Consider the following 18,592-nt stretch of genomic DNA (forward strand, 5'->3'; position numbering starts at 1 on the left):
ACCTTTAGCTATTGGAGAGGATTGTTCTCTCTCTGAAGTTATGCCTCTGTCGTCTCCCAGAAGCCCTTGAGATAAACATAACTTTTCTGTGGAAAAGTTCTTAAAATAACGATTGTAGAACACCTGAAAAAAGTAATCTAAGTAGAATCCTTTTCTGTGTAATGGATAATGTATACAAGTGCCCAGCATTCTTTGAGGAAATCAACCATTATGAATCTCCTAAGGTCTAGACATGTCTATCATAGATGGATTTAGATGCTTTGTAGATCAGTAGTCCATCTGGATCAGTGTGAAACTCCTAAAATGGATATTTCTACACTCTTCTCTCTCCTAAGATTGTGCAAGGCTATATGCACCAGTATTGAGTGTCTAGTGCACCCAGAGACTAAAAACAATATGTGACTTATTCCTTTAGGGAATTTGAATATGCATTTGGTCATAAAAATTTCTTTGTAACCTTTATCAATGTATCCATTATTCCACTGTACTTATGAGTTTCTTCTCAAGCACCTGTTTGGTGCAAAGATGGTTCTAAGTTGAGTGCTATTGTAGATTTAGAAGTTTCAGATAAAATAATAAATGAATAATTGACAGGCTGTGTTTGATACTAAAAATCTATTACTAAAACACTAATGGCTGATACAACAAAACTTAGCCAGGTTTTGGCACCAGAACGTGGGCATTGTGGTATGCTCTCTTCTCGGATCTTAGTGTATGGAACCAGTCAGCAGCCCCTGTCCTGCTCGTTCTGTTCCCCATTTTCATGTGTGTGTATAAGTTGACTATGACTTGTAGCTAAAATAATATGGTTACAAAGAAATGTGTGTTTAATCTCAGTTTCCTTTTTTAAAATCCTGTAGTCTTTTTTAAAAAAAATCAATCTTCTTGTTTTTATTTAGCATAACAGAAGAGACCTATAGTTTCCTGCCACAAAGCCCCTCTAAGAAAGATTTTGAAGGGAAGAGTGGAACAAAAGTCAGTCGTACATTCAGCTATATCAAGAATAAAATGTCCAGCAGTAAGAAGAGCAGAGTAAGTACCTTTGTGGGCATTCCTCTGTGACCACTATAGAGGTCACCACCCATAGGTCCTGTCACAGCCTGCATGCACCCAAAAACTAATTAAGTAGTGGGACACAAGGAAATAAACCCAGAGATAATCTTTGAAATTGCCTAATATCTGAAGAAAAATAACAGCAAAAAAAAAAATAGCAACAAACGGTAATACCATTAATTGGGTTTTACTGTATGCTAAGCACTTTCCATATGTTATTTTATATAATATATATAATATAATAATATATATAATCCTTTCCACAACCATATGAGGCTGATAGAATCACCCTTTCCCTGGAGTGAGTTACCCTATCTGGGCGTTGTGCCCCCACATCTGGAATGGAGGTCCAAATCCGGATCTCTTTGGCTTCAGATCTCATACTGTCAACCACATGCTTTAATTAGTAAACCAGATTTAGAATGTACCTGAAGGCGGGGCACCTGGGTGGCTCAACTGGTTACGCATCTTGATTTCGACTCAGGTCATGATCCCAAGGTTGTGAGATCAGGCTCTGCACTCAGCGTGGAGTCAGCTGGTCCCTCTCCATCTGCTCTTCACCCCACTCATGTGTTCTCTCTCCCTCAAATAAATACATGAGTAAATAAAATCTTTAAAAATAAATAAATTATTCGTGAGAGACACAGAGAAGCAGAGACATAGGCAGAGGGAGAAGCAGGCTCCTGTGGGGAGCCCTATGTGAGACTCAATCCCACGACCCTAGGATCACGACCTGAGCCAAAGGCAGATGCTCAACCATGAGCCCCCCAGGCATCCCTCAATGTATTTTAAAAGAAAGGAAGACCAGGAGTTACTTTTATATACTGATTGCCAGTGCTAAACCAAAATCCAATTCAGTGTCAAGTCAACAGGAGAACTCTTTCTGCCTCCCACTTCCTTATACTCCCTTCACCCACCCACCCAGCTGCCAACAAAATAAATAACTTAGGAAAAAAAAAAAAAAAAGGTCTTGAGTGGAAATCAGTGAAGGAGCTCTTGCCAGGGAATCACTATGTATATGCATGTGTATACATGTGCATGGGATGTACATATATACGTAGAAGAAGGGACTGAACAAGCACCCAACTCAATATGATTGTAAGCCTGCACCTCTCGCACTCCCCACCCCCCCCACCCCCCGCACTCCCAAATTCAAGATTCTAAAGCCCTCTGTTAAGTGGGCTGGTAGAAGTAGAGCCAGCGTATTTTATGAGGTTTTGTAAATAAGATCTGTCTCTTTTTTTTTTTGTTTTTTTTTTTGAAGATTTTATTTATTTATTCATGAGAGACCGAGAGAGAGACAGAGACAGAGACACTGGCAGAGGGAGAAGCAGGCTCCTTGCAGGGAGCCTGACGTGTGGGACTCGATCCCTGGTCTCCAGATCGCGCCCTAGGCTGAAGGCGGCGCTAAACCGCTGAGCCACCTGGGCTGTTATCCCCCCACCCTTTTTTTTTTTTTTTTTTTAGACTTTATTCATGAGAGACACAGAGAGAGGCAGCGACACAGGCAGAGGAAGAAGCAAGGATCTTTCATTTAGCAAATGCTAGCGAGGTTCATTCCTCACTCAGAGGAATTTTTCCATGAAACCTGCCACCAGAATTGTTTTCATTTTTCCTGCCCAGGTGCAGAAGGGGAGGAAAGTGGGACAATCAGAAAAAAAAAAAAAAAAAAACCTAGGAAAAGATGCAAGGAGTCTAGAAAATTGTTCCTAGAATAATCATATATGCAAATATTAACTTCAGACATAACCTGAAAACTTTATAATTTAAAAAATTAAGGTTAAAGAGGGCAGAATGCTTTTCAAGGTTCTAAATATTGGCAGCAAGGCTTAAAATAGAGCCTTATTTGACTTATCACTGCTGGCTTGGACACTGGTTGGCATCAGCAAAAGCAAATCTCCTTGCAAAAATCAGTATAAGATTAGCCAACTATTATCAAATGACTTGTGTAGATAGTCTCAGCATTCTGCTAGGTGCTAAGAAACTCCTAAAGAACTAAAGATCATTGCCTTTACTTTGAGAAATTTTATTATCTATTTTGATACTTTCAAATGTGTTTTGTTGTTTGCTCTATTTTTTAAATGTGGGATCTTCAATTGGGAGACCGGTTAATAAGTGGAGAGTCCCCTTTCTATCCATATCCCAGTGATGTTAATTGTCAGAGTAGGACAGTGAATATACCACAGATTGCATTAATAAAGGAATACAAACATACATAAACAAAACAGTGTAAGCAAACTTAGAAACTGGAACCTGACCTTTAAAAAAGTCCCATCCCATCTTCCTTATTTTACAACTGAAGCACAGAGAGCTATGCTTCAGGTCACAGAACTAGATAATATTAACTGAATAACCTCTTCGTAGGCTAACTTCCAGCAGTCTGTACACTTCATTTCATGCTCACTCAAACAATATCTTACTAAACGATATCTTTTTAACTTTTTTAATAACTCAAAGGACTGGAGTTTGCTAGTAGAGATAAAGAGAAAGAAGAAAAGAAGGAAATGGTGAGAGCAGAGTCTGTCTTCCCTGGCAGAGGCTATTTCAGTTGACCTTTTGCATCGGAGCATCTCCTTTGCCAAGACAACAGCACTGTTTTGTAATGAGACTGGTTCCTCTTTCTCACATGGCTTCAAGATTTGATCTTTGGTGTCTCACACTGCCTCTGGTGGTAGAAACCCTCAAAAAAGTATGAATCTGGGGTGCCTGGGTGGCTCAGTTAAAGGTCTCAGGTCATGATCTCGGGGTCCTGGGATCGAGCCCCACATCAGGCTCTCTGCTAAGCAGAGAGCCCCGCCACTTGTGCATGCATTCTCTCTCTCTCTCTCTCTAATAAATATTAAGAATAATCTTTTTTAAAAATTACAGATCTGTAACCTGGATAGCAGCCATTATTTCACGTTATCAGATGTTTAGAAAAGCACCCCACTGGCCAAATATATCGAGTCACCTTTTGTGTAGAATAGCTCACTTTTGTGAATGTATCAAAAGATAGTAATAGAATAGTGGAACAATACATCTTTTGTAAAGTTATGTTCAATACTCTGACTTAATATTGCCCATAGCGCCTATGGTAGAGCTTTACCGCACAGCACTGTTTTATTCTCTAAATGATGAGAATAATAAATGAATTTTTCTTAGTGTGAGAATGCTGACTCTGGTTTTTCTTAACTGCTGACTAATGCTATTTCTCCATAATGTTAAGACAATTGAAAATGCTACTATAGATATTAACACTAGAGGGTTTTTTTAATGAAAATAATTTTATTTCCTTTTTTTTTAAGATTTTTTTATTCAGTTGAGAGAAAGCATGAGCAGGGTGAGGGACAGAGGGAGAGTGAGAAGCAGACTCCCCACTGAACTGGGGGCCCAATGTGGGGCTTGATCCTAAGACTTGGAGGTAGGCAGATGCTTAACCGACTGAGCCACCCAGGCTCCCCACAATTTTACTTCTCTTAAATTATTTTTAAAAGAACTGCTATTAGAGATCATCTGATTTACTTTTATTAGCCTGTTGTACAATATAAGTATTCCTACTTCTTTTAAAGGAAAATGTAAGCATTTACTGAAGATACACTAAATTGCCACCTGTAAATTCTTAAAGTCTCTAGGAATAATTTGTAAACTTTTGCTTTCCTTATAATTAAGCATGATGTATGTATTCATGTAAAAATAGTTATTGACTTCTAGTCTGTTAATCTATTATATGTGCTTAAGAATTAATTTATGTTACAACTCTTAAGGAATATTCTAAGGAGCCAAAAAAATTGTATTTTGCATGTATCACTGAGCTATATATATATGTATCTGTATAGAGAGAGAGTATTTGAGAAATTGAGTATTGATCCTTCATATGTCCTTTTAAAAATTAGCAGTATCTGGCATGAGTAATTAAATGTATTTAATGTTTTTTTCAAAGGGGACAAGCCTAAACAGGAAGTATAACAGGAAGACTGGCAGGTTCTGCTTTTGTCTTTTAGTATCTTCTGATAGTATCATTTCCTGCTAAGTAAGTTTACTTACTGCAGAGTATTTAAACAGTAATGTGACCGTGATCCCACTCACAGAAGGAGTGGAGTGAGCCCATTAAACCTATCTTATCACACTGATTTTCTTCTTTGAGCTTTCATCATACAGACAACCAGGAGATGGGCAGAAATATTCTACACAAATTCTTAATCAGACTTGAAGTAGGCATTTTGGGGGCAAGAGCTGCATTCCTGTAGAACTACTTGTGTCCAGCTCCACCTCCTTGGGCCTGTGCTCTGTATAAAAGAACCAGACCCATCAGCCTTACAGAGGTGCCAGCTAGAGCACATTTGCAAAGGTTTAAGTCTGTGTTAAATCTGGTTCTCCCTCTGATTCCTTCTCTTATCAGAGATATGCAGTGTGATGGTGGCTTCATGGCAGCTTGTTTTAGCGTGTGTTCAGATTGTCCTGAGTGCTCTCTGGTCTTATCATTGTACCTGCTTGTCCCAAACAGTAGGTTTGGGAAAGTGAGAACTCATTTTCCTTCTTAGTACCCTAGTATAATTACTTCTGCATCCGTCCCTGAAATACCAGTAGCTCCTGCTTCCCCAGCTGTTAAACGTGGAAAAGTCACACTTGAGAAAGCAGCTGATACATCACTTGACCACAGGCGAAGTTTACCACACACTTCACTAAACATTGTTCTTAGGAAGCATACTAATTTCAACATAATGAGGAGTCTTTTTAAATAGATGTGTTCCTTCACTTTTAAGTGTTAGAAAATTGGCCTCAGTACTTCCAGAGTGTCCATCTTGCAACGGAAGCACCATCCACACACACTATATTTGGGGGAATGGTTTTGTCTCATTTCCTGTGTCCTCTGTAGCCAGGGTAGTTGGCGGTGCTGGCAGCATGCAAATAGTTAAGCGTGTCTTAAGGAAACAAGCAGCCTCAGCCCTCCCTCCTCTTTCTCAACCAGTCCCTGGCTTCCTCTTACTGCTTCTCTAATGGCAGCTCGAAGCTGCTGAGCTCTGCCCTGCCGGCATGAGCCCCTCCTTCTGTGAGAGCACGTTTCCTGGCATGGGGGTCGAATCATGTCGGTAAAATGGGGTCGATTTCATGAAGTACCCCTCATAACAGTGAGACTCATAGGACCAAAACATGGGGAGGTAAGAGCCTAACTTCTTTAAAGCACTAAATTCTAATAAACACAGAAAGAGACAATGGGAATTTATTGTTTCATTTTTATCCTTGGAAGAACTAGTTGGGATTACTGCAAAGGATGAGGGTATTATTTATTCAGATTGGATGAGCATTGTGAGGCTTGAGAGAACAGAACATTAGTTGCCACAGAAGATTTTTTTCAACTCTTGGAGCATATTTAGCTTTCTCCGGCAAAGAGACAGAAGCTTTTTAGTTTAACAATTTGTGCATCGAGAAGCCTGCAGCAAAATTTAGTTAAGAGAAATTATCTGAAAAAAATTCTACTTTTTATTGTTATTAGATTATTACCTACTTTAGCGGTTACTGATCATCACTCAGAACAGTTTCCTGTTTTGTAAAGTGAGATGCTTTGTATTTCTCCCTCTTTTCTTAATTTTTCTAGTTCTAAAATGTGGCAATTCGGTTCTTAGATTTTTATTAGATGTATTCTGTTAACCAAGGACTGTATGTGAATCAGACTTCTTAATCACTCACCAGTTCAATACAGTGCATGGGCCCTGCATTAGGAAGTCTAGAGACCTGATTTGTTGACTGCCGATGTAACCTTTTGTGAGCCAACATACCTCGCCAGCCCTTGGCAGTAGAGTATAGGGAATGACAGTGGAGCTTTTGGAGTCGGCCAGATCTGGATCTTAGTTCCCACACAAGCACTTACTGGCCTGTGGCCTCAGATACAATATTCAGCATCTCTGAGCCTTAGTCTCCTCAAATGTGTGCTAGAGATAATAACTAGCACTTACTTCATTGGGTTGTTAGGAGAAGATACGTGTAAGTTGCCTGCTGCTGTGCTTGGCACATAGCAGCTGTTCAGAATCATAGCTGATGTTTATAATTGTAATCTTCTCAGTTGTACAGTGGGAAACATGATGCCTACCCTGCCCGCTTCAGAGTTACAAAGGCAGATGCAGTAACATACATAGAAGGTGTTGATTCAAGTGTAAGGTGTTTAGTAGTTGTCATGATCACAAACTTAAGGGAGGCCCATTTTGCAGGAATTTTTTTAGATTACAACAACAATATTTATGAATGTGGGGAACAGTTAATGCTTCCTTGCTGTCCCATCGTCTTCCCTTTCCCCCAGGCTGATCTGAGAATGGCTCCAACCTTTCTGCTCCCTAGCAGCTGGCCCTCACCTTGGTGCTTGCTTGGTCCATGGGTCATGGTTGGGCTTGCTGAGAAGGGTTCATGGCCACCCCAGAGTCTTCTCCTCCCGTTCCAGAAAGTTCTTCCCAGTGTTTGTCCTGGGATGTTTTGTCCATCGGTGTAAACACTGCTGAGCAAGCCACCAACAGAACTGCCTAGTCTGCCTGGTCTTTCTGTAGCATTTCTAATACATCTTGAATGCTCATAACTTACAAAAACCACTGTTTAGGACCATGCTGCTAACTATCATCCAAAAAGTTCACCACCACCCACTGTTGACCCCCTGCCACCTGGGTGCCCAGGTAAGAGGGGGCTACCTGGTGTTCAATTAACTGTTGGTTCTTTTCTTTGGCAGGAAAAGGAAAAAGAGAAAGAGAAAATCAAGGAGAAGGAGAAAGATTTGAAGGAGAAGGACAAGAAGACCATCAACGGGCACACTTTCAGTCCCATTCCTGTTGTGGGTCCAATCAGCTGTAGCCAGTGCGTGAAGCCTTTCACCAGCAAGGATGCCTACACGTGTGCAGGTAAGCAACACACCTCTTCCTGTGATGCACAGTGCTCTTGGCTCAGGATGGCTCATTCTAGATTTCCCATCCATTCACCCCGTGTCCCTTCCTGGTGTGTGTGGAAAGGTCAGCCTATCATGTCTGCTTTTAAACATCCTGTATATCATCAATTCTAGATGTAGAACATACAGCTTGTACATTTTTACTGAGAGACCCAATTTGTTAGATTCTGTTCTCTTGTCCCTAAGCCCCTGCCTGTCCCAGAAGTCTGTGTCAGCATCGAACGGGCGTCCTAGCCTCATACCCTAAAGCTATGCAGCAGCCCTTATGGTCAGGCCCTAAGTGTTCATTGTTTACTCTGGGACTTGGGTGGATACTTCAGCCATTTACCAACATCAGGTCATGGTGATTGCCAAAGGAAAGTACTTTCATGTGCAGGTCCCACACTGGCCTATTGCTGACCTGCTTAAAACCACCTTAAAGCCAAGTCTGTTAACTAAGCCCAGTTCCTGATTTTGATAAGATATTCTGAGGCAGAGGATGGCTGGAGTGTTTCATCAAGGACCACTCGCAGATAATCTTAAACTCCGTGGGCTGGATGCTCCCTGCATAGTACTGAGCTCTGCCATTATTGTGCAGAGGCAGCCGAGGCATACTGAGCTCTGCCATTATGGTACAGAGGCAGACCAGGGAGCATGGCTGTGTTCCAATACAAGTTCACTGATAGCCAGTGAAACTGAAATCTCATGTGATTTTCATGTGTCATAAAATATATTTTTTCCAATCTTTTAAAAATGTCAAAATCGTTTGTAGTATATGGGCCTTACAGAAATAGGTATGAGAGGGATCTGGCCCACAGGCTCTGCTTTAAGGCCCTTGTCTCAAAAACACTGTTGTTGGATAGATGGAAGGTAGAGATACTTGCAGCGCACCCCACGGTGAATCAGTGAGGCTGCTCGTGGCCAGAAGCAACCAGTCTGGAGATCCATTCTCCCAGGAGGCTGAGGTTATTGGCACTGTGTGGCACCTATAACCACGTCAGACAGTGTGTGATTGAGACGATTGTGATATGGTCTTGTTTTCAGTCATTTGTGTGGAGGGTCCCAAGTGACTTGTTACCAGAAATAATTAACTTCCTGGAATTTGAAGTGTTTGGAAGCTTGTTTGAGCAGACTCAGACCTACTGCAAAAATGATTTCCCCTCATTCACTCTTGAGTCAGAGTCAAGGTAGCACACAACCCACAGTCCAGCTTGTCGGTACCACAGCTGTCATGACTTTTTGAATGACTGGCTTTATCATCAGTCTTTTAAGATGACTTTTGTGGATATATTCTATACCAAATGTTGTCTGCAGCCCTATTTGTTGTATTGTCCTTTTTTTTTTTTAAGATTTTATTTATCCATTCATGAGAGACAGAGAGAGAGAGGCAGAGACACAGGCAGAGGGAGAAGCAGGCTCCACTCAGGGAGCCCGACATGGGACTCTATCCCAGGTCTCCAGGATCACGACCTGGGTCGAAGGTGGCGCTAAACCGCTGAGCCACCCAGGCTGCCCTGTTGTATTGTCCTTTAAAAAAAAAAAAAAAAAAAAACTACCTTGTGGGAGGAGCTCTTGTCAAAACCTTTATGCACCCCTGGGGACAAATGTCACACATTTATGTCCTCCATGTGAGACTCACCAGGAAATGGAATGTTCCAGTGTAGTGGTAAGTTTGTGTGACCTTTAGGAAACAAGAGGCCACCACTGTCTATTGACTCCTCCATGTTTATTTTGGGGCCCAGGTTCTGTTAGGCTCTTCCCTGGGACACCAGTTGAATGTCCTGTGGTTAGTTCTTTAGCCATTTGACCCAGCTCCTTGGTCCTGAGGGACTTGGTTGCCTAGGGTAGTAGTCACCAAGCACTATGTAGTGTGTTCATGTATCATTAAAACATTTGTAGCCTACTTGCACAGGATATATGTAGTTAATGCAAGAATTACATACTTGACCTATCCTATACTGCTAAAGAGCTCATCCTATGCTAAAGAGCAGCAAGGAGACTTGCCTCCTCCCAAGACTCTAGTGAGAATTCTGCATCATATATAACCTGGGGTCCAAATTCACACCATCCATACTCCAAACTAAGAAATTTTCACAAGCAGTTGAATGAAATCCCAATCTGAGAATGATCAAACCCTAAGGAACCTCAGCTGAAACACATATAGACCTGTACCACAGGATCACTTTGACAAAACAGGCTATATAGAGGTTCGTATGAGGGGAAAAGCGGTCCTATTAAAGCTGAAGCTTAGCTTACAATTAAAAATACACGGGCCCCTGCTTGACTCAGTTGGTTGAGCATCTCACTCTTGATTTCAGCTCAGGTCATGATCTCAGGGTCATGGGATGAAGCCCCACATCAGTCTCTGCACTGGTTGAGGAGCGTGCTTGGGATTCTCTCTCTTCCCTCCCCTGCAGCCCCTCCCCACAGTCACTCTCATTCTATCTGTCTTAAATAAATTTAAAAAAAAAAAAAAGACACTACGTAAGGAAGTAAACCACCATGAGGAAGTTAGCAAATGCATAGACAGGTAAAGATGTTGAGGATTATTAAGAGGCTAAAATGAATAGAATTTCTAATGAAAGAAAAGCACAGCTAAGGGGTAGATTTGAAAAATAATTGAATAAAATTTCAGGAATAAAAATATTCCCTGGAAGGATCTTCGTGGAAATTTTTTTCAGACACATCTGCATTCTGCACTATCACTGGACTGTTGTGATTTCTGTTTGTTTACAAAGGAAGAAAATGACTTCCACTCTGTCACCTGCTTTAGGAAAGGGAAAGCTGGGTGAATATTCTAGGAACTCATGACTGCAGACTGACTTTATTTTTTACATTTAACCGTCAGTAATTATGAATTTGAGTTCCTTCTCTTAAGTGAAATTCTTTAACACAGACCAGTTACCTCTGCACAGTGCTGTGTTTGGTATTTTGGTTCATTCAGAAGCCGTTGGTCAGGAAGTATTTATTGAGCAGCAGTTTGTGCCAGGCACCTTTTTTTCCCAACTGAATATGTTTGACGTATAACATTGTGTAAAGATAAGATGTGCAAACACATTAATAGATTTATATATTGTAATGTGATTGCCATTGTAGCAATATTCAGCACTTCTGTCACATTATGTAATTGTCCTTTCTTTCCAACAGTTAAAATAATGAGTGGCACCTTTCTCAGGCTGCTTACAAAGCGGCTTTTGAGAAGAGTTCTGAAAGTATAAACCTTGGGGGAAGCCTGGGTAGCTCAGCAGTTGACTGCCTGCCTTCTGCTCAGGGCGTGATCCTGGAGTCCCAGGATTGAGTCCCATGTCGGGCTCCCTGCATGGAGCCTGCTTCTCCCTCTGCCTGTGTCTCTGTGCGTGTCTCTCTCTCTCTCTCTCTCAAATAAATAAAATATTTTTAAAAATAAATAAAAATATAAACCTTGGTACCTACTCATTGCAGTATTATTCGAAATGTGGAAGAATTTAAAGAAACTAAATATCCATCAATAAGATATTGTATATTCATTAGATGAAATTTGGAGCTGATACTAAAAAGAATAGATCAAGGGTCAGCTGGCTCTTTCTGTAGAGGAACTGGCAGAAAATGTGTTAGGCTTTGCAGATCTTTGTTGTGGCTGCTCAACTCTGCCCCTGGAGCACAGAAGCAGCCCTAGACAAGACAGAAAAAGTGAATGTGGCTATGTTCTGTGAAACTATTCACAAAATGGATATGGGCTGAATTCAGCCCACAGACCACATTTGCCAGTGCCTGGGATAGCTCTGCAGATACAAACAGATCTCCAAGGCACTTTGATAAGTTGAAAAGACAATAAGGACTGTATGTGTGATCTGAATTTACAGAAAACAAGTGAACAGTCATTGTTAATGTAAATATGCAAGAATATTTAAAAGGATGTACCCCAAACTGTTCACAATTTAAAGGAAGAGACAAGAGATCAGGGAGACTTAAATTTTTATTTTATTCTCTTGTCTTTGAGTCTTTGAAGACGATACTTACATATTGGTGGTATGAGCAGAAACGAAATGTGAACCTTGGATCACTGATAACTTTAAGGGTGTTTCTGGTTGTCAGCTGAACTCTGATGAAAGAACAAAATATGTTGATATTTGATTCAGGAACTTCATGGACAAAGAGCAAAATGATACCAGAAAACAGCTTGACAGAAGACTCAGGAGTTGCTCTTTGACTGTTAACTGACAGTACCTGCTTCGAATAAGAAGCAGTGTAGTTGATTCTACAAACTCTCAGTACTGAAATGTGATGTGAAATAATACCAAGGAGTTAAGGACAAAAGAGATGGCAAATTTTCTTTGAAGTAAGACCCAAAGAATCTTTTCCTTTGTCCTGTAGGAAAGAGTGAAAACCATTGATTTGTGGTTATAGTAGTTGGATGACTCCTGCCATGACTGGCTCCAGACAACTTTTCAATTTAAATTCAGATTGAAAAAAATAGTCTGGTTTATATTCAGTAAATGTTTTATCTTATAGTGCCATTGGTTTTTAATATACATTTTTTGGGGTAGCCCCGGTGGCGCAGCGGTTTAGCACCGCCTGCAGCCCAGGGCGTGATCCTGGAGACCCTGGATCGAGTCCCACGTCAGGCTCTCTGGAGCCTGCTTCTCCCTCTGCCTGTGTCTCTGCCTCTCTCTCTCTGTCTCTATGAGTAAATAAATAAAATCTTTAAAATAATAATAATAATAATAATAACATTTTTTTCTAGATTAAAGCAAATGAATTTTACCCTCCTTGGCTATACTAATTCTTAGCCTACATTAGACTATAATGACTCAGAATTAAACCTGCAGCTGGCACAAGATTGATTTGTCAGATAGCAGAAATATCTGCTGTAATGTAGCAGAATGCACTTTTTTTAACCACAGGTGTCCTGAGCCCTTTTTTCTTTTTTCGATATCTCTTCCTGTTAAACATAAATAGAATTTCTCTTTTGCTGGGCTTCCTCCATGAGGAAGCACGGCCAGTCTTCCTAGACTGCGGAACTGCTCACACTGTTTGGAATAGTGTGCGCTAGGATTTTCCCTGAAGAAGAGGGTCTGAGACATCTCTTGGAAGCTTCTGTGGCCTAAGGACACCACAGCAACCCATGTAGAATCATTTGTGTGGGTTCTGGTACTGACAAGGAAAAACTAAATGTAGGAGATTTGAGACTTGTGGACTTATCAGCCACAAGTCTGCGTAGTAATTAAATAATCTGATAGGGCAGTGGTTTTCAGAATGTTTTTTTGTAGGACTGTTTTGGAAGCTCTATAGATTTTTGAATGTATACGTTTTTTTTTTTTTTTAATTTATTTATTCATGATAGTCACACGGAGAGAGAGAGAGAGGCAGAGACACAGGCAGAGGGAGAAGCAGGCTCCAAGCACCGGGAGCCCGATGTGGGATTCGATCCCGAGTCTCCAGGATTACGCCCTGGGCCAAAGGCAGGCGCCAAACCGCTGCACCACCCAGGGATCCCTATACGTATTTTTTAAACTAATTTTAAACCTGCATTAAAAATCCACATGCTCGCTGAGTGAAGTAAGTCAGTCGGAGAAGGACAAACATTATATGTTCTCATTCATTTGGGGAATATAAATAATAGTGAAAGGGAATATAAGGGAAGGGGGAAGAAATGTGTGGGAAATATCAGAAAGGGAGACAGAACGTAAAGACTGCTAACTCTGGGAAACGAACTAGGGGTGGTGGAAGGGGAGGAGGGCGGGGGGTGGGAGTGAATGGGTGACGGGCACTGGGTGTTATTCTGTATGTTAGTAAATTGAACACCAATTAAAAAAAAAAAAAAAAAAAAAAAATCCACATGCTCAAAAATTTAACCACATTTTAACATCAACATATTAACTTTAGCCATCACCCTACCTGCTTGTTTGCATTTTTCCTTTGGTCTCCAATTAACTGAAAAACAGAATGTGATTGCAAAGAAAGCCATTTTTTAAACTTCTAATATTGGAACCTACTTATCTGTGTGAATGTGAGGATATCTTCTATATTGTGTATGCAAAACAAAATACAGGAGTAAAATAGATGCCAAGGTAGTTTCATAAATTACAACTGTCCTAGGCACCTCTGATTTCTGATTTTTGGATCTATTAAAAAAGAATTCATTGTTTTCATTTACTGACTTTAAAAGTAAACGTTAAAATTGTAACTCAAAAACCTGTCCTAAATAGTTTACATATTTGATGGCCCTATACAATATTTGACTTAAGACCTTTTAAAGAAGAAAACCAGTAAAATCCTAGATTGGCTACTCGTTTTATGCTAACCATGTTTATAAGCGGATGGGACTTTTCTATATTGAACTTTTTTGGCTTAACTATTTCTTCTGGAAGCAAATTATTTCATGGAGTCCAGCATGTCATCACTAGAGTCTTTTCTGTTTAGAGGATCTGTCAGGGGAAGGGAGTATCAGAACACCCTCAGCTGGATGATAAACCCTTTGATTTATGGCAATAGCTTGATCTAGCGAAAATGTCACATTTTACTAGTTCTCCCTATTGTGCAAAAACAAGGAAAAAGAATATTTTTGAAGTTTCAACTGAATCACTCAGCAAAAAGGAACAGTTTGATAGGGCCTGATTGTTACCCTCATCTGCACCTAAGTTTCAAAAATCCATGTTTAATTTGCATGCCACTCCACCTCAGAAACTTCAGAGCTCCCTGCCTCCACTGCAGCTTTGTATCACCTCTGAGGAAGTGTTGAAATAGGCTCACCATTTGGTGGTGGCATTAGATGTGTGTATGACAGTGTGCAGCTAACCACTAATTTAAAAAAAAAAAAAATCAGGGCTTGAAAGCAAAGGAACAGTGTGTAGTCATTTTCCCAAAGGAGCAAAAGTAATCAACTGATTCTCCCCAGCTTCCTGAAGAACAGGGCCTGCAATGAATGTTTATGTTGTGTGAAGCACCATCTGTTATCTTAGCAGGAAGTGGAAAATATGAGTAATTTGGAGATTCAGAATCTTTTTTTCCCTTTTCTCCATCCCCTCCCATGTTCAGGATCTTTCCAGGAGTCTCAGGAAACATAGCATCCCTCCAGTTAATCACTTACTTCCTGATAGCTTTCCTTTTTGGTTTAACGTAACCTTCCTTGCTGACTCCTGGAGCCTCTACACCCAGGTGCCTGCTCAGTCAGGTTTGAGTCATGATATGGGAAGATCAACCACATAGCCTGTCGTACTGATGGATGATGGTGGCTGATACTGATGGGTGCCAGTCTTCCAAATGTCATTAGTCCCTTTAACATATCCTTCTGCATGCATATACTAAGCAATTCAACAGGATAGAACATTTTAAAATGCATCTACAGCTCTTGACTCCACTGGAATACACCTGGGCCGGTCTGAAGTGAGTCCTAATTCTGGATGAAAGCTTGGATTCCTTTATGTGGACTTGTGTGGAAATGGTCCTGGTCACAGGCACTGGAAACAGTCTCCATATATAGCTCTTTGCAGTCTACTGAGGTTAGGGAGAGAAAACAAACAATGAAAACCAAGGCTAAAGCCCCCTGCCAGGACTACTTTGAAGTAATTTAATTTAGGAGAAACCTGACAGGTCTTTTTTCTCGAATAAGAGCCATTATTCGACTCTTGTTTGGCTATTAGGTCGCTTTAATGGGGAAAGGAAAGAGTGTCTTTTCCAATTCTTTCTTCTTGGGCTATGTAAAGCCCTTGAAATATCAGCTGTTCTTTCCAGCTGCCACAAATAATTTGATCTTTGGAATGAGTGGTGGAGTCCTTCAGATTAAGGAATTCATTATATTTGGGTTTTGGATCTTGTCAGTGGTTCTGTTTTGTTTGCTTTAAACAGATGTAAGATGATCTTGAGGTTATTATTGATTTATTTTCTGTTGTGTTAGCAGCTTCTAAGTACTTTTGTGATAGGTTGTTTCTCTTGATTAAAAAAATAAACAAGTAGATCAGCTGCACTCTAAGTAGGAACCAGTGTTTAGAAAGTGCATGATGGTCAGAGTTTGCTTTGGATTTTATCTGGGAAGGCAGCTCTACTGTTTCTGGCAGGTGGAGTTCATTACTTACATGAGAGAGTAAAATACACATAATTGATTAAAAACAAGAAATTTGTCGTTTAAGGAAAAGGATAAAAGAACAGCCTGATCAGTGAATTGGTTCTTACTCAAGCAGAGCACTTTTGTTGCATTCTGTTTACCAGTGTTCTTACGAGAAATGCTGTTCATGAGCCCTTTGGCTAAGATGATGAGGCTCTTGTCTGTGGCTTTCCTCTTGTTCAGCACATCAGCTCTGTGGTTATTACACCAGCTACAAAGAACATTTTACGTGCCTTGTAGCTAATAAGCTCTATCAGTCCAGACCACGATGTTTCACACTCCCCGGAGATTTTAAACAAAAAAAGTTGTAGAAAGAATTTTGGACCATGTATTTCTGAACTCATACTGAAATGGTTTGTTATTGTTTCCACTGTCGTTCGTTTTAGTTTTAGTTTCCTGGCTTAGGGTTGAAATGATAGGAAGCAGTTGCACCCTTCCCTTAAGTTTCCTTAAAGGGAACCCTTCAGCCTGTTCTTGAGAAAGATCAGAGAATTTTCCCTACATCAGTTTTACTGCTCAGACATGCATCTGTGAGGCAGAAGTTCTGGCATTTTCCCTAAGGATGATCAGTGACATAGGGCGGGAAGGTCCCTCGCTTCAGAACGTAGCTCAAACAGGTGAATCCTTCCATTTGTGGCAGTCCTTGTACCCCTGCCATTCTCTGTTTCCAGCTCCATTCAGCAGGGCCAGTCCTCTTACCCTTTGGTAAAGGGGATTTTTTTCTTGAAACTGGCTGGTTTTTGGTTTTCTGCTGAAAGAGAACAACGTGTCACATATAACAACAGTTCACTACAGATCTGTGGCAGTTGGTGGCAGAGGTTAAAAAAAAAAAACAACAGATGATATTTCCCAGTTACGTGAGTTTTCCTTCACATTCTTTTGTCTGTTGCCTCCTTGTAGAAAAAAAGAAGTTGTTGAAGGCTGGGCTTTTTGCATTTAAGTTCGAGAAATCTAATTAAGAGTTGGCTCTGTTCTCATAAACCACTGTGCTGAGACTTTTTTGAATAGCTTTGAAAAATGAAGGTATATTGCTTACTGCTATAAGGAAATCTTGTTCTTTTAAATAAATAAATAATAAAAGGCCAAATAGTTCTTTGATCTCCCTAACAACATGGTATGGTTTGTGACAGAAAGCCTGACAATATATTGGATTTGTCTTTGGTTCTTCTGTTCTTGGTAGTTATCTGTGTTCCAAAACCAAAAATAAAGTTTTAACGTGACTTTGGCTGATGTCAGAGGGGCCAGAGTTTCTAAAGCGCGCACACACACACACACACACACACACACACACCACTAAAACTGTGACTGCCAACCAAGTCCAGGACAACTTGGTAACAAGTTGACTGTTTTTCAAGTAGGTATTTGAGTATGTTAGGCAGACATCCATGAGAATTATTTATCACCAAGACTTATGATCCCATCAGCACATTCCAATTTCAGCTGGGTTAGAGGTTTGGGGGCCTGTCTCCACTAAAAAGGGAATGTATATGAAGAGGTGTTTCCTAGAAGTACATTTTAGTGTTATATCTGCGTGTGTGATTCATCAGTTGGAGTTGTCTTTTAAATCTCCAACACTGGCCTGAGAACTTGAATATTACTGAAGTCTGTGAAAAGTGATGACACCACCTCTTTCAAAATCGCCTTTGCTTAATTCTGTCGGGTGATAGAAATGATTGGGGAGAAAGGCATAGGCAGAATGTTCTCTGGAGACAGGTCATGTCCCAGTGTACTAACTCTTGTGGTTAAGCTGTCTCTTGTAGATCAGAATTAGTGGCAAATCCCACCTCCTGGTGCCCATAGATGATGAAAAACAGTATTGATTTGCATTGAAGGAGAGAAGAAAATGCACTTTTGTAACTGGAATAGAAAACCATAGAAGCTGATTGAAAAATTGCTTTTAATTGAGAGTCACTAGAGGTGGGTGAGGGGATGGGGTAATTGGTGGTGGACATTAAGGAGGGCACTTGATGTAATGAGCACTGGGTGTGGCATAAGACTGATAAATCACTGAACTCCCTACCTCTGAAGCTAATAATACAGTGTGTATGTTAGTTGAATTTAAATTTTAAAAAACTAAAAGTGAACTAGAAAAAAAAAAGAAAAATTGTTTTTTTTTAAGTTATCTCAACTATGATTGACTTTTTTAAATGATAAGGAAATGTTTATAAGAAAATCCAAGGAACTTTGGAGGATATTGGAATGCAATATAATGGGGTCTTGGTTTTTTAAAATATTAGTTCAAAGCTCTACATTAATAATGTAACAACACATTAATAATGTAACAACACCTGTGTACTCACCAGTCAACATGAAAAAGTAGTAACATTTGGTTATATTACTTCAGTTTATTTTTCAGTTTTGAAGAAATAAACCATTAAAGTCTAATCCCCCTGTATTTCCCTTCCTAACCCTCTTTCTCCCTCCTCAAGGATAAGCACTGTCATGAATTTAGTGTATACATAATCTGTATTTTATAATTTTATTTCCGGTGTAAGCAACATTTAGTTTGTTTTAGTTTATATAAATGGTATCCTACAGTATGTCTCATTCTGTAAAATCTACACATCCCTAGA

At 40.1% G+C, this 18,592-nt stretch overlaps 1 protein-coding gene across 16 annotated transcripts in view; it reads left to right on the top strand.

Moving 5' to 3' along the window:
- The window catches only part of AKAP13 (A-kinase anchoring protein 13), a 321,113-nt gene that overhangs the window by 262,515 nt on the left and 40,006 nt on the right, over nucleotides 1-18,592 (top strand). For all 16 annotated transcript variants that reach the window (XR_003132759.3, XM_025438509.3, XM_025438510.3 and 13 more), the window contains 2 exons: nucleotides 900-1,032; nucleotides 7,745-7,913. Coding sequence is in view for 15 of the 16 variants with exons in the window: in XM_025438509.3 (XP_025294294.1) it covers nucleotides 900-1,032; nucleotides 7,745-7,913 (302 nt within the window). In the remaining variant the exon portion in view is untranslated. The remainder of the gene's footprint in view (nucleotides 1-899; nucleotides 1,033-7,744; nucleotides 7,914-18,592) is intronic.

This window comes from Canis lupus, chromosome 3 (genome assembly GCF_003254725.2).
Source record: "Canis lupus dingo isolate Sandy chromosome 3, ASM325472v2, whole genome shotgun sequence".
Classification (NCBI taxonomy): domain Eukaryota; kingdom Metazoa; phylum Chordata; class Mammalia; order Carnivora; family Canidae; genus Canis; species Canis lupus.